General features: G+C 38.0%; 1 protein-coding gene across 2 annotated transcripts in view; it reads left to right on the plus strand.

The window, feature by feature from the left end:
* Window positions 1-15,199, plus strand: part of CPNE8 (copine VIII) — a 274,643-nt gene that overhangs the window by 67,181 nt on the left and 192,263 nt on the right. For both annotated transcript variants that reach the window (XM_010841510.1, XM_010841509.1), the window contains exon 4: window positions 10,056-10,159. In XM_010841510.1, the coding sequence (XP_010839812.1) occupies window positions 10,056-10,159 (104 nt within the window). The remainder of the gene's footprint in view (window positions 1-10,055; window positions 10,160-15,199) is intronic.

Below are 15,199 nucleotides of genomic sequence, written 5' to 3' on the forward strand. Positions count from 1 at the left end.
CCATTACATCCACTACTGTGGTAAGAATCACTTAGAAGAAAAGGAGTAGCACTCATAGTAAACAAAAGAGTTCAAAATCCAGTACTTGGGTACAGTCTCAAAAATGACAGAATGATCTCTGTTCGTTTCCAAGGCAAACTATTCAATACCACAGTAATCCAAGTCAATGCCCCAACCACTAATGCCAAAGAAGCTGAAGTCGAATGGTTCCATGATGACCTATAATATCTTCTAGATCTAACATAAAAAAAAAAAAATGTTCTTTTCATCATCAGAGACTGGAATGCAAAAGTAGGAAGTCAAAAGATACCTGGAGTAACAGGCAAATTTGGCCTTAAAGTACAGAATGAAGCAGGGCAAAGGCTAACAGCCAAGAGAACACACTGGTCATAGCAAACACTGTCTTCAAAAACACAAGAGAAGACTCTACACATGGACATCACTGGATGGTCATATAAAATCAGATTGCTTATATTCTTTGCAGCCAAAAATGGAGACGCTGTATACATTCAGCAAAAACAAGACCAGGATCTGATTGTGATTCAGATCATGAACTCCTTATTGCCAAATTCAGACCTAAATTGAAGAAAATAGGGAAAACCGCTAGGCCATTCAGGTATGACCTAAATCAAATCCCTTACAATTATACAGTGAAAATGACAAACAGATGCAAGGGATTAGATCTGATAGATTGCCTGAAGAACTATGGACAGAAGTTCATGACATTGTACAGGAGGTGGTGATCAAAATCATCCCCAAGAAGAAAAAATGCAAAATGGTTGTCAGAGGAGGCCTTATAAATAGCTGAGAAAAGAAGAGATGTGAAAGGCAAGGGAGAAAAGGAAAGATATATGCATCTGATGAGGAATTCTGAAGAATAGAAAGGAAAGTAAAGAAAGCCTTGCTAAGTGAACAATGCAAAGAAATAGAGGAAAACAACAGAATGGGAAAGACTAGCGATCTCTTCAAGAAAATTAGAGATACCAAGGGAATATTTCGTGGAAAGACAGGCACAATAAAGGATAGAAATGTTATGGACCTAACAGAAGCAGAAGATATTAAGAAGAGGTGGCAAGAATACACAGAACTATACAAAAAAAGATCATAATGACCCAGATAACCACGATGGGGTGATCACTCAATTAGAGCCAGACATCCTGGAATGCGAGGTCAAGTGGGACTGAGGAGGCATCACTATGAACAAAGCTAGTGAAGGTGATGATATTCCCGCTGAACTATTTCGAATCTGAAAAAATATCCTCTGAGAGTGCTCCATTCAATATGCCAGCAAATGTGGAAAACTCTGCAGTGGCCACAGGACTGTAAAAGGGCAGTTTTCATTCCAATCCCAAAGAAAGGCAATGCCAAAGAATGTTCAAACTACTGCAGAATTGCACTCATCTCACACACTATCAAAATATGCTCAAAATTCTCTAAGCTGGCTTCAACAGTATGTGAACTGAGATGTTCAAGCTGGATTTAGAAAAGGCAGAAAAACTAGAGATCAAATTGTCAACATACATTAGATCATAGAAAAAGCAAGAAAATTCTGAAAAAAAAAAAACCCACACATCTATTTCTGTTTTATTGACTACATGAAAGCCTTAAACTGTGCTGTCACAGCAAACTGGAAAATTCTTCAGTTCATTTCAGTCACTCAGTCATGTCCGACTCTTTGTGACCCTATAGAGTGAAACACTCCAGCTTCTCTGTCCATCATCAACTCCTGGAGCTTGCTCAAACTCATGTCCATCGAGTCAGTAATGCCATCCAACCATCTCATCCTCTGTCATCCCCTTCCCCTCCCATCTGCAATCTCTCCCAGTATCAAGGTCTTTTCCAATGAGTCAGTTCTTTGCATCAGGTGGCCAAAGTATTGGAGTTTCAGCCTTAGAATCAGTTCTTCCAATGAATATTCAGGACTGATTTCCTTTAGGATGGACTGGTTGGATCTCCTTGCAGTCCAAGGGACTCTCAAGAGTCTTTTCCAACATAACAGTTCAAATGCATCAACTCTTTGGCACTCAGCTTTCTTTATAGTTCAACTATCCCATCCATACACGACTACTGGAAAAACCATTGCCTTGACTAGATGGACCTTTGTTGGTAAAGTAATATCTTTGCTTCTTAATATGCTGTCTAGGTTGGTCATAATTTTTTTTCCAATGAGTGAGCATCTTTTAATTTCATGATTGCAGTCACCATTTGCAGTGATTATGGAGCCCCCAAAATAAAGTTACTGTTTCCACTATTTCCCCATCTAATTGCCATGAAGTGATGGGACCAGATACCATGATCTTAGTTTTTTGAATGTTGAGTTTTAAGCCATTTTTTTTCACTTTCATCAACATGCTCTTTAGTTCTTCTTCACTTTCTGCCATAAGGGTGGTGTCATAATTTTCCACAGTTTGCTGTGATCCACACAGTCAAAGTCTTTGGCGTACCCAATAAAGCAGAAATAGATGTTTTCTTGGAACACTCTTGCTTTTTTGATAATGCAACAGATATTGGCATTTTGATCTCTGGTTCCTCTGCCTTTTTTAAATCCAGATTGAACATCTGGAAGTTCGTGGTTCATGAACTGTTGAAGCCTGGCTTGAAGAATTTTAAGCATTACTGTGCTAGTGTGTGAGGTGGGTGCAATTGTGCAGCAGTTTGAGCATTCTTTTGACATTGCCTTTCGTTGGGATTGGAATGCCAAACATTCTTTGTCATTGCCTTTCTTTGGGATTGCATTGGAAAATTCTTAAAGAGATGGGAATACCAGACTACCTTACCTGCCTCCTGAGAAATCTGTATGCAGGTCAAGAAGCGACAGTTAGAACAGGACATAGAACAATGGACTGGTTCCAAATTGGGAAAGGAGTATGTCAAGGCTGTATATTGTCACCCTGCTTATTTAACTTATATGCAGAGCACATCATGCAAAATGCCGGGTTGGATGAAGCACAAGCTGGAATCAAGAATTCTGGGAAAAATACCAATAACCTAAGACGTGCTGATGACACCACCCTATGTCAGAAAGAACTGGGATTGTAGCTGTGGTATAAAATAAATATTTCAGTTTAAATGTTAATTGTGAGGACCCCATAAGAAAACCACATGTATAAGTCAACAAGATAGTTGTATGCATGAGTCTTTGTTGTTGTTGTTCAGCCACCATGTCATGTTGTGACCCCACAGACTGCAGCATGCCAGGCTTCCCTGTCGCTCACCACCTCCTGGAGTTTGCCCAAGTTCATGTCCCTTGAATCTGTGATTCCATCCAACCATCTCATCCTCTGTCACCCTCTTCTCTTTCTGCCTTCAATCTTTCCCAGCATCAAGGCTCTTTAGTTCCTCTGCTTTCTGCCATGAGAGTGGTATCATCTGCATGTCTGAGGTTGTTGATATTTCTCCCTGCAATCTTGATTCCAGCTTCTGCTTCATCCAACCTGGCATTTTTGCATGATGTGCTCTGCATATAAGTTATCTAAACAGAGTGACAATAAACAGCTTTGTCCAGTGGTTTGGACATTCTTTACTACTGCCCGTCTTGGGAATTGGGATGAAGATTGAACTTTCCATTCCTGTGGCCACTGCTGGGTTTTCCAAATTTGCTAACATATTGAGTGCAGTGCTTTAACAGCATCATCTTTTAAGATTTTAAATAACTCAGCTGGAGTTCCATCACCTCCACTAACTTTATTGGCAGCAGTACTTCCTCACACCCACTTGACTTCACACTCCAGAATGTCTCGCTCTGAGTGAGAGATCACCATTGTGGTTATCCGGGTCATTAAGATCCTTTTTGTACAGTTCTTCTGTGTATCCTTTTCATCTCTTCTTGATATCTTCTGCTTCTATTAGGTCTTTACTGTTTTTGTCCTTTATTGTGCCCATCTTTGCATGAAATATTCCTTTGATTTTTCCAATTTGCTTGAAGATATTACTAGTCTTACCCTTTCTTTAGTTTTTCTTTGTTTCTTTGCATAGTTCATTGAAGAAGGCATTGTCTCTCCTTGCTATTCTGTGGAACTCTGCATTTAGTGAGTGTACCTTTCCCTTTCTCCCTTGCTTTTTGCTTCTCTTCTTTCCTCTGCTCTTTGTAAAGACAACTAGTTTGCCTTCTTTGTCAGACAACCACTTTGTCTTCTTGCATTTCTTTTTCTTTGGGATGGTGTTGTTCACTGCCTCCTCTACAATATGATGGACCTCTGTCAGTTCTTCAGGCACTCCGTTTACTAGATCCAATCCCTTGATTATATTCGTCATATCCACTGTATATTTATGGGGGGTTTTATTTGTCATATCTGACTGTCCTAGTGGTTTTCCCTGCTTTCTTTAGTTTAAGCCTGATTTTTGCTGTGATGATGATCTGATCCACAGTCAGCTCCAGGTCTTGTTTCTGCTGACTGTATACAGCTTCTCCATCTTTGTCTACAAAGAATGTAATCAATCTGATTTCGGTATGACCATTTGGTGAAATCCATGTGTAAAGTCATCTCTTGTATTGTTGAAAAAGGATGTTTGCTATGATAACCAGTGTGTTTTCATGGCAGAATCCTGTTAGCTTTTCCCCTGCTTCATTTTGTACTTTGAGGCCAAACTTGCCTGTTACTCCAGGAATCTCTTGACTTCCTACTTTTGCCTTCCAATCCCCTATGATAAATAGGACATGTTTGTTTTTTTTTTTTTTTGCTATTAGTTCTAGGAGATCTTCTAGGTCTTCATAGAACTTATCAACTTCAGCTTGTTCTACATCCATGGTTGGAGCATAGAGTTGTATTACTGTGATGTTGAATGGGTTGCTCTGGAAACGAATTGAGATCATTCTGTCATTTTTAGGGTTGCACGCAAGTACTGCATTTCAGACTCTTTTGTTGATTATGAGGGCTACTCCATTTCTTCTAAGGGATTCTTTCCCACAGTAGTAGATATAATAGTCATCTGAATTAAATTTACCTATTCCCATCTATTTTAGTTCACTGATTCCTAATATGTCGATGTTTATTTACTCTTGCCATCTCCTGCTTAACCACGTCCAATTTACCTTGATTCATGATCCTAACATTCCAAGTTCCTATGGAAAACTCTTCTTTTCAGCATTGGATTTTACTCTCATCACTAAGCACATCCAAAGCTGAGGGTCATTTCTGCTTTGGCCTTGCCACTCCATTCTTTCTGGAATTATTAGTTGTTGTTCACCGCTCTTTCCCAGCAGCATATTGGACACCTTCCAACCTCGGGGACTCATCTTTTAGTGTCATATCTTTTAGCCTTTTTATACAGTTCATGGGGTTCTCATGGTTAGTATACTGGAGTGGTTTGCCATTCCCTCCTCCAATGGATCACGTTTTGTCAGAGGTCCCTGCTATGACCCGTCCATCTTTACTTAGAGGCAAATCTGAGTTGATGATATACATTTGGAATTTATCATCATGTAGATGGGATTTAAAGCCAAAGAACAGAGTAAATAATTTAATAGAAGAGTGAAGATAGACAGATGAAGAAGGCCTGGAATTGTACTGACGAGAGATTGCATATCTCAGAATCTAAGAAGAAGAGAAAAATGGGGGAATGTGGTGTCAAAGAATCAGAAGAGGCTGCTTCAAAAAAGAGGAAATGGGCAATTCTGTTCAATGCTGCAGAGTAGTCTGATATAATGAAAGCTGAAATGTGACCACTTAATTTAGCAATATGAAGGTGACGTTGTTAAAAGCAATTTCAGGGCTATGTGTCAGGAGGCATATTAGATGTTCATATTTAATAGATGCTTAGCTAAAATTTTAATGGCTTCATGTTAATTTTCTGTTGAGATAGCAGAATATACTCAGCCACCCATATTGCTGAAAAGCCATTGTCCATTAAGACAAACTTGTTTTAATGGCTCAGAGGCCCTTCTTCCAGATATTCAAGCTGAATTTAGAAAAGGCACAGGAACCAGAGATCAAATTGCCAACATGTGTTGGATCATTGAAAAAAGCAAGAGAGTCCCAGAAAAATCTACTTCTGCTTTATGGACTATGCCAAAGCCTTTGACTGTGTGGATCACAACAAACTGTGGAAAATTCTTCAAGGGATGGGCATACCAGACCACCTTACCTGCCTCCTGAGAGATCTGTATGCAGGTTAAGAAGCGACAGTTAGAACCAGACATTGAGCAACAGCCTGGTTCCGAATTCAGAAAGGAGTACGTCAAGGCTGTATACTGTCACCCTATTTATTTCACTTATATGCATAAACTTATATAAGTTTAACTTATATAACTTTCATCATGTGAAATGTTGGGCTGGATGAAGCAGTAGCTGGAATCAAGATTGCTGGGAGAAATATCAATAATCTCAGATATGTAGATGATACTACCCTTATATCAGAAAGCAAAGAGAAACTGAAGAGCCGCTTGATGAAAGTGAAAGAGGAGAGTCAAAAAGTTGGCTTAAAACTCAACATTCAAAAACCTAAGATCATGGCATCTGTTCCATCACTTCATGGCAAATAGATGGGGAAACAATGGAAACAGTGACAGACTTTATTATCTTGGGCTCCAAGGTCACTGCAGAAGGTGACTGCAGCCATGAAATTAAAAGATGATTGCTCTGTGGAAGAAAAGCTACGACCAACTTAGACAGGATATTAAAAAGCAGAAGCAGAGACTTGACTTTGGCAACAAAAGTCTATCTAGTCCAAGCTATGGTTTTTCCAGTAGTCATGTATGGATGTGAGAGTTGGACTGTAAAGAAAGCTGAGCGCTGAAGAATTAATGCTTTTGAACTGTGGTGTTGAAGAAGACACGAGAGTCCCTTGGACTGCAAGCAGATGAAACCAGTCAATCCTAAAGGAAACCAGTCCTGGATATTCATTGGAAGGACTGATGCTGAAATTGAAGCTCCAATACTTTGGCCACCTGATGTGAAGAACTGTCTCATTGGAAAAGACCCTGATACTGGGAAAGATTGAAGGCGAGAGAAGGGGATGACAGAGGATGAGATGGTTGGATGACATTACCATCTTGATGGACATGAGTTTGAGCAAGCTCTGGGAGTTGGTGATGGACAGAGTAGCCTGGTGTGCTGTGGTCCATGGGTCAGAAAGAGTCAGACACAACTGAGCGACTGAACTGAACTGAACTGAGGCCCAAATTGCTTCCTTACATGCAACTCAGTCAACCTTACCCTGAGAATTCCACACTATCTTCTTCCTTCTGAGTGAGAGTTTGTGTTAAAATCCACACGAAGGATTGGAGTGCTGAGGAATATGGGTACTGGCTGAGTTTCTCTTTGAGAGTGTTATACATTTGCTCATTTGATACATTTTGCTTTGGTCTGGGAACCATCTTGCCTCCTGGCAGGACAAAGGCTGGGAGGGCCCTGATTCTCTCTGATTCAGATTTTTACTTCTTGACCTCTGCACTGCTTTTGTTGGGTGTGTGGGTTCTCCTGGGTTATTTGGTACATGTCCTTATTCCCCTTTCTTTAAAATTAAAGACCAAGGATAGGCTTATTTTTTAATCTTCCCAGGGCCTAATATATTCTGTGTTGAAATAGAGAAGAGTCCTAGAAAGAATGAAAGTAAATTTTGTAACCAAAGTGGGTTAGGTTGGGACACTATATATCAATTTTCTCATCTTTAAACAAGAATACTAATACCTACCTTGTGGAGTTATGATAAAGATTTAAAATAATGTGTGACAAGTGCTTAAAACAAAGTAAGTGAAAGTGTTAGTCTCTCAATTGTGTCTGACCATAGTCTGTCAATGGGAATTCCAGGCAAGAAAACTGCAAGGGGTTGCTGTGGGGAAAGAGCAAATTAGCCAAGATGGCTGTTCAGGCTCACTCACCTCAGGTTTTGTAAATACTGTGTAACAGCTGAGGTCATTTGTAGCACTGCTCATGTGCAACATGAGGTACTTGTTTGGTCACAGGCTCCTTTGTGCTGTAATATGTGCACACCGATATATGAGTTCCACCTAAAAAGCAGTGGGCATTACTGCTGCATCACAGCTGTGTCAATTGAGTCAGCCAGGAGAAGAGAGAGTATAGTGTGTTTACTGCTACAGCTGCTGCATCAGCCAGCAGTGAATACTGTTATGGCCTCTGTGCCAGCCAGGAGAGAGGTTTGTGTTGTGTTAGGTTATGCTGTGGCTGCTGCTTTGTCTGCTATGTCAGCCAGGAAAGGATAAATGTGTCTGCAGTTCCTACCTCTCCTCGAGTCTTCTCCCAGCCTTTTACTTCGTGCTTTGCCTGCCATGGGTTCAGCAAACAGTACAGACAGTGTGAATATCAAGACAATTGGCACTGTCGGTAGCATCAGCAATACAGTTGCCATTCCAGTATCCAGGGGATCTTCCCAAGCCAGGGATCGAACCCGTGTCTCTTACATCTTTCACATTGGCAGGGAGATTACCGTCTGAGCCACCAGGGAAGAACAAAGTAGAGTACTCAATAAATAGTGACTGTAATTACTGTTATTGTTCAGATAAATGTTTAATATTTTTGAAATGAATTAGTTACCTGGTTTATGATTGCCTTTATGATTTCGGTCCAAGATATAAAACATTGCCCAATGCATAAGCTTCTGCAACCTAGTTCTTTTTTGGATAGTTAGCAATAGCCATAATGAATCTTCATCATCAATTTTTCTATCATAGTTTTATTATCACAATTTATGTGATAAACTCATGACCTTTACTTTATGATGGATTGATAATTTTCTTGTTGTTTAGTCACTAAGTTGTGCTGGACTCTTTTGTGATCCTATGACTGTAGCCTACTGGGGTCTTCTGTCCACGGGATTTCCCAGACAGTATTCTACTGGAGTGGGTTGCCATTTTCTTCTCCAGAGGATTGAACCTGGGATTCAGTCTTCTCCCTGGGATTTCCGGCCCAGGCACTGAACCTGCATCTTTTGCATTCGCAGGTGGATTCTAGTTGTTTTATTATTCCTAATAAAAAGTTTTTCTTTGAACTTTAGTAAGTTAGTTCTCTGATAAGACAGCATGATTGATATTTTCATGGGGTTCTCAATATGCAAATAAATGACTCATTGGGAAAGACCCTGATGCTGGAAAAGATTGAAGGCAGAAGAAGAAGGGGATGACAGAGGACGAGATGGTTGGATGGCATCACTGGATGGATATGAGTTTGAGCAAGCTTCAGGAATTGGTGATGGACAGGGAAGTCTGGTGTGCTGCAGTCCATGGGGTCGCAAAGTTATGGACATGACTGAGCCACTTAACTGAACTGAAGTGAACTGACAATATTGTTCAGAACTAAAGATTAATATTCCCTCTTTAGAGTTCCATGTCAGTAGAAGGGGAAGAAGGAAAGCCAAATATAAAAAAAGAGATATGAGATTTGCATTTTTGATCATCTTTGAAAGCAGTGCAGATGACCTTCCTTCACATTGCGAAGAAAGAGTACTAGATATGGAGTTTTGTTTATTGGTTTCCATTTCCCCTAAGATGGAAAAAGAATTTTTTTAAGCAAAAATAATACAGTAGCTTAAAAACATGCAAGAATCATAGGTCTCATTGTGACTCTCTAGATACTTTAAGAATTAAAAGAGAAGGAAACAAACAAAAAAAATGACTGAAGTGTGTAATATATTATAAGAAAGTTCTTCCCAGAACATAGCTAAGAAACTATTCTATGTAGAGGACTACTTGATTATGAACTGAATATGAACACGGTGCCCTCCAGTTGTAAGAATATGCATTGGTTGGCTTAGTTATGCACTAGGTTAAGAAGAATATTTGTGATAAACTAAAGGTAGAAATAACTTCTTTTGAATGGAAAAGGATTTGGCTTTCAAGTGGGGAGAAAAGTGGAGGAAGTATACAGTTGTTATGTGAATTTTCAGAAGCTGCTTTTCTAATAAATTTGTATGAACTCAGGGCTCATTTTCTGAATTCCCTGAGTGTTGAAGAGGGATGATTTTATCTTTAAAACCTTTTCTGAAGGGCTTTATCCAGCATTTGAATATTTATTGTGTTTTCAAGGAAATATATTAAGTTCTATACTGCAATAACTAACTATGCAAAGCTTGATTTTAACCTCTCTTTTTTTTCTCAACAGTTTGGAAGGACTGAAGTAATTGATAATACTTTAAATCCTGATTTTGTAAGAAAATTTATTCTGGACTACTTTTTTGAAGAAAGAGAGAATCTTCGTTTTGATTTGTAAGTTCCAAGAAAACTTGTATTTGGGGAAAAAAAGATTTTTAAAGACTACATTCATAACATGATGCTGGGTGCTAGAGTTGTACTAAATAGATATTAGCAGGAAATTAGATTAAATCTGCTTAGAGTGTGGCCTGAGCACTGTCCCCAGCACTGCTTTGCATATTATAGATTATTTGCTATTTATTAAAAATATATAAAGTAATTACTTTACCTTGTTGAAATGCTGGGTGGAATATATGGGCATTCTTTCAAATCCTCCTGTGGAATAGGTGTCTTACAAATTCTGCATATACTCCAGAGGGATCCTCATATATTTCCATGGCTGACTTTCTCAGATCTTTAGATTTCTCTCAGTTGTTTCTTTGTATGGTACATGGTGTGTGTGTGTGTGTATTTGTGTGTGCATACTCAGTCATGTCTTGATTCTTTGCAACCCCATGGACTGTAGCCTGCTGGAGACTGTAGCCTCCAGACTGTAGACTGGAGCCTCCTCTCTCCGTCAGATTTCCCAGTCAATAATACTGGAACAGGTTGGCATTTCCTCCTCCAGGGGATCTTCCCAACCTAGGGATTGAACCCACATCTCCTACATCTCCTGCATTGACAAGTGGATTCTTTACAACTGAGCCACCTGGGAAGCCCCATATTACATGGATCTTTACCTAATTATGGCTCCCTTTATTTGTTCATGGACTCATATTTCTAAGCTTAGGCTGCCAAAGCTAAAATTTTTAATATTCTTGTTATTTTGATACTGAATCAGGCATATTAAACTATTATCTTTAAATTCAACTCCCTGTCCACAGAGAATCTGGAGTCAGTCTATAACTGAGTTATTACACTTTTGTTCCCCAGACGTGAACTATAGTGATTGTTGAAGGAAATCTATTGAAAGGGAAAACTATAACATGTATTACAGTATGTGCTTTATATATAAAAATAACCAGAGACTTTATGAATATCACAAGTATTTAAAAAGAAAAATGTCTTAAGTAGCTGAAAACAATACAGTATACATGCTGTAATAGCTTATAGATATTTTTGATAACAAAAGCTATCAGTGTCTTATTTGAAAATGCTACAATTTTCCTCCTAATGAAAAACAAAAGTTCTTTGCTTTTAGTAGTCTTTCTCATTTTCTTCTAAAATGTGTACAATAAAATAACCTGTAGTGTTTCTGTTTAAAAAAGGAGAATCTTAAACCACTCCCTTTCCTCATGATCTATAGGAGTTCTAAGTATTATTTTATCAAACAAAATTTATTAGGCCTCATTTATTTCCTTGAAACACTTTTCCAAATAATAAAAATGAGGTTCTTGAGAAAAAACTTAAAAGTGGAATGTAATGATTCCCTGACCTTATTTATCATGGTGATTGCATACAGTGTTACTATTTAAAAATCATACAGAACTCGGTTTCATTCTTCCATTGTTCAAGGCCTCCATAGGAATCGTTTTTAAGAAATTTCCTTCTTTCTCAGAATGGTACTCCCTTAATTTTTAACAGTTACATTCAGATCTAACTTTATTATAAGTTAGTCAGTATTTCATGATTCTTTATTCTCATTCTTTATTTTCCTTTCTCTCTTATTTTCTTTCTCAATTATCTGTATTGTTTTCCTGCATTTAAGAGAAATACATTCTTATTATAAACTTTAAATACAGGCATTTATAAAGTGAAAGTTCCCTGTAACCCCAGCACCAAAACATACACATATGCGCAAACAACCAAAACTGTAAATGCATTTGCAGATCCCTTTTCTTTAAATATATCCCTGTATATGGAATCTCAATATTTTGAATATCTCAAATACTTTCTAGTTACTTGTATTATTTAGACATCTTTCTATGCCACTAAATATATAGATATTCTTTCATTAATTTAATGATTGCATAATTTTCATTATTCAAAGAAATGCGGTTTACTTATCCAGACATTTATTGATGAACATTTTGGCTGGTTCTATTTTCACTATTACATGTAATCCTGCAGTAAGTATTTTTTGCAGAAACATTTTGCTGTTTTCTTGCCTTTTCAGAATATATATTACTCAGTAATATTTTAAAATGAAATGATATGGCCAAGACTGCTTCTAACCTTTGAGACCATCTTAAAGATCTTATGTGCTTTGTTGGTTCTTTAAACTCTTTGTCTAGATATTTGCTCTGATTTTCAGAACCATCATTCTGTTTTCTTTTGGTTACTGTCTGTCATCAGGACCCTGTCATCATCATGAGCAGCTGCTGCCAGGGGACTCTACTCACTCATTTTTTCCAGTGTCTCATTTTGCCCTCCTTTTATTAGTTTCTTAAGTTCATGTCATTTGACATTCATAATTGTGGCTATTATAGAATTGTATGAGTAGAATGAAAAGAAGGAAAATGTTGGTCTCAAAACGATGATAGCAATCAAATGCAAGTCAGTAGACTAGAGAGCAAAATTTAAGAGCTGGGCAGGTCATTCTGGAAAGAAGTAGGTAAAGAATGATTTACCTGAACACAGATGGTGATCACATGCTCATCTCTACTGAACTTGAGATGAAGGAAGCTAATGTATTTTAAAGAGTTTCCAGTAAGAAAATAAATTTCACTGAATTCAGTGTTGGTTAGTCATTTAAATATTATGCCTGTTTTGCTAAATATCATTTCAAGAGTTACTTTCACAAATTAATGACTCAAATGAGAATATATTAGGTTTAGGAAGCACCAGATACTTGTACCATGTTTGACAGGCTTACTTAGGTATCCTTAGCATGGACAAGGAAGTCTTAAAGGTAGGAAGGAAGTTAGGGCATTGATAGAACTTAATATACATCTCTAGTATTTTGTCATAAATCAGTAATATTGTTTAACTTGACTGTACAAGATTCAGGGAATTAAAGAAAACAAAACTTCAACACACTCACTGATGGAAATATAGAAGAGAAGAATGATTGGATGGATTAATATGTTTGTTACTAATATCTTCCAGTTATTTTTAAGCTAAAATAATTATAGAAACTCATGTAGTTTGAGGGTTAGTATGTAAGTTCTGTAAGTACCAGACAAAAAGATGTGGTGTGTGATAGTAATACTACTGCTATTGTTTACAGTTTGTAGTAGAATCATTAATATATGTACATAGATTTAACCAACCCAATAAATTTATGAGGCAGAGTTATCCCATTGTTATAAAAGAGAATACCAAGGCCTGGATAGGGGTTTAACTTGACATGCTCAAGGGTCTGAGCTTTCCAATATAGAGTCAAATTTTGCATAAAAATAGTTAATTTTTTTTAATCTTCTTTGTCAATTGGCAGAATCAATCATCTTTCTTATTTACTTTTGGTTGTCCTGGGTCTTTTTTGCTATGTGAGGGTTTTCGCTAGTTGTGGTGAGTGGGGACTACTCCTTGTTGTGGTGTGTGGTCTTCTTATTGCAGTGGCTTCTCTTCCTGTAGAGCTCTAGGCATGTGAACTTGGGAGTTGTGGGCATGCAGGCCCTAGAGCATAGGCTCAGTAATTTTTGTGCACAGGCACAGTTGCTCCATGGCATGTGGGATCTTCTCGGATCAGGAGTCAAATTCAATTTCTCTGCATTGGCAGGTGGATTCTTAACCATTGGACCACCAGCAAAGCCCATGCCTGAAATAGTTTATAATTTAATGGTACAAAACCTGAATTTCTAAAACTTTATGGAGAGTAAGTAATGCCTGAACTATGTAATTTTAATTTTCCTCTTGGTTATCTAAAACAAATGAAAGTATTATGGTTGAAGTGTTCTACTTTACTCTGAATATAACAACAGAATATATTTACTCTAACTATGCAAAAGTAGGAATATGTAGGAAAGTAGTATGTTTGATTAGAATGGACAATATTGTATTATTTTATCATAGTGTAACAAGAATAAAGAAAGTACCAAAGCAGTGTACATGAATGATATATTTTAACTTCTTCAACTTTTTTCTTTTTTCCAAAAATAATATAGTATTTCTCATAGAAATTGTATAATGTTTGAAATGTGAGAGCATGTTGTAAAATGTAATTAAGCATCAGTAAATAAGCATCTGTAAATAAGCAACTGATGTAAATAAGCATCAGTTAGAGGAGGACATAGCAACCCACTCCAGTATACTTGCCAAGATAATCCCATGTACAGAGAAGCCTGGTGGGTTACAGTCCATGGAGTTACAAAGAGTTGGACACAACTGAATGACTGGGCATTTCAAGCGTCATATAAACTTTTGAAGGTAATTGGTTAATTTCAGAAGTTTGAGTCAAGTAATATTATCTTCCTCCTTGGAAGAAAAGTTATGACCAACCTAGATAGCATATTGAAAAGCAGAGACATTACTTTGCCAACAAAGGTCCGTCTAGTCAAGGCTATGGTTTTTCCAGTGGTCATGTATGGACTGTGAAGAAGGCTGAGCGCCGAAGAATTGATGCTTTTGAACTGTGGTGTTGGAGAAGACTCTTGAGAGTCCCTTGGACTGCAAGGAGATCCAACCATTCCATTCTGAAGAAGATCAGCCCTGGGATTTCTTTGGAGGAATGATGCTGAGGCTGAAACTCCAGTACTTTGGCCACCTCATGCGAAGAGTTGACTCATTGGAAAAGACCCTGATGCTGGGAGGGATTGGGGGCAGGAGGAGAAGGGGACGACAGAGGATGAGGTGGCTGGATGGCATCACTGACTCGATGGACATGAGTCTGAGTGAACTCCGGGAGTTGGTAATGGACAGGGAGGCCTGGCGTGCTGCAATTCATGGGGTCACAAAGAATCGGACACAACTGAGCGATTGAACTGAACTGAATATTATTTGAATTTTATATGATCTCTAAAACATTCAGAAAATTAAGACCTGATAAAGGGATGCCTAGATAAGATTATCAAGAAAAGTAACAAATATATTTTCTTAGTTTATGCACTATTTTTGGTATCACTTTAACTTGGAAGGAAAGTTATGACCAACTTAGACAGCATATTAAAAAGCAGAGACATTACTTTGTCAACAAAAGTCCATCTAGTCAAGGCTATGGTTTTTCCAGTAGTCGTG

This window comes from Bison bison, unplaced genomic scaffold (assembly GCF_000754665.1).
Source record: "Bison bison bison isolate TAMUID 2011002044 unplaced genomic scaffold, Bison_UMD1.0 scf7180017864163, whole genome shotgun sequence".
NCBI lineage: Eukaryota > Metazoa > Chordata > Mammalia > Artiodactyla > Bovidae > Bison > Bison bison.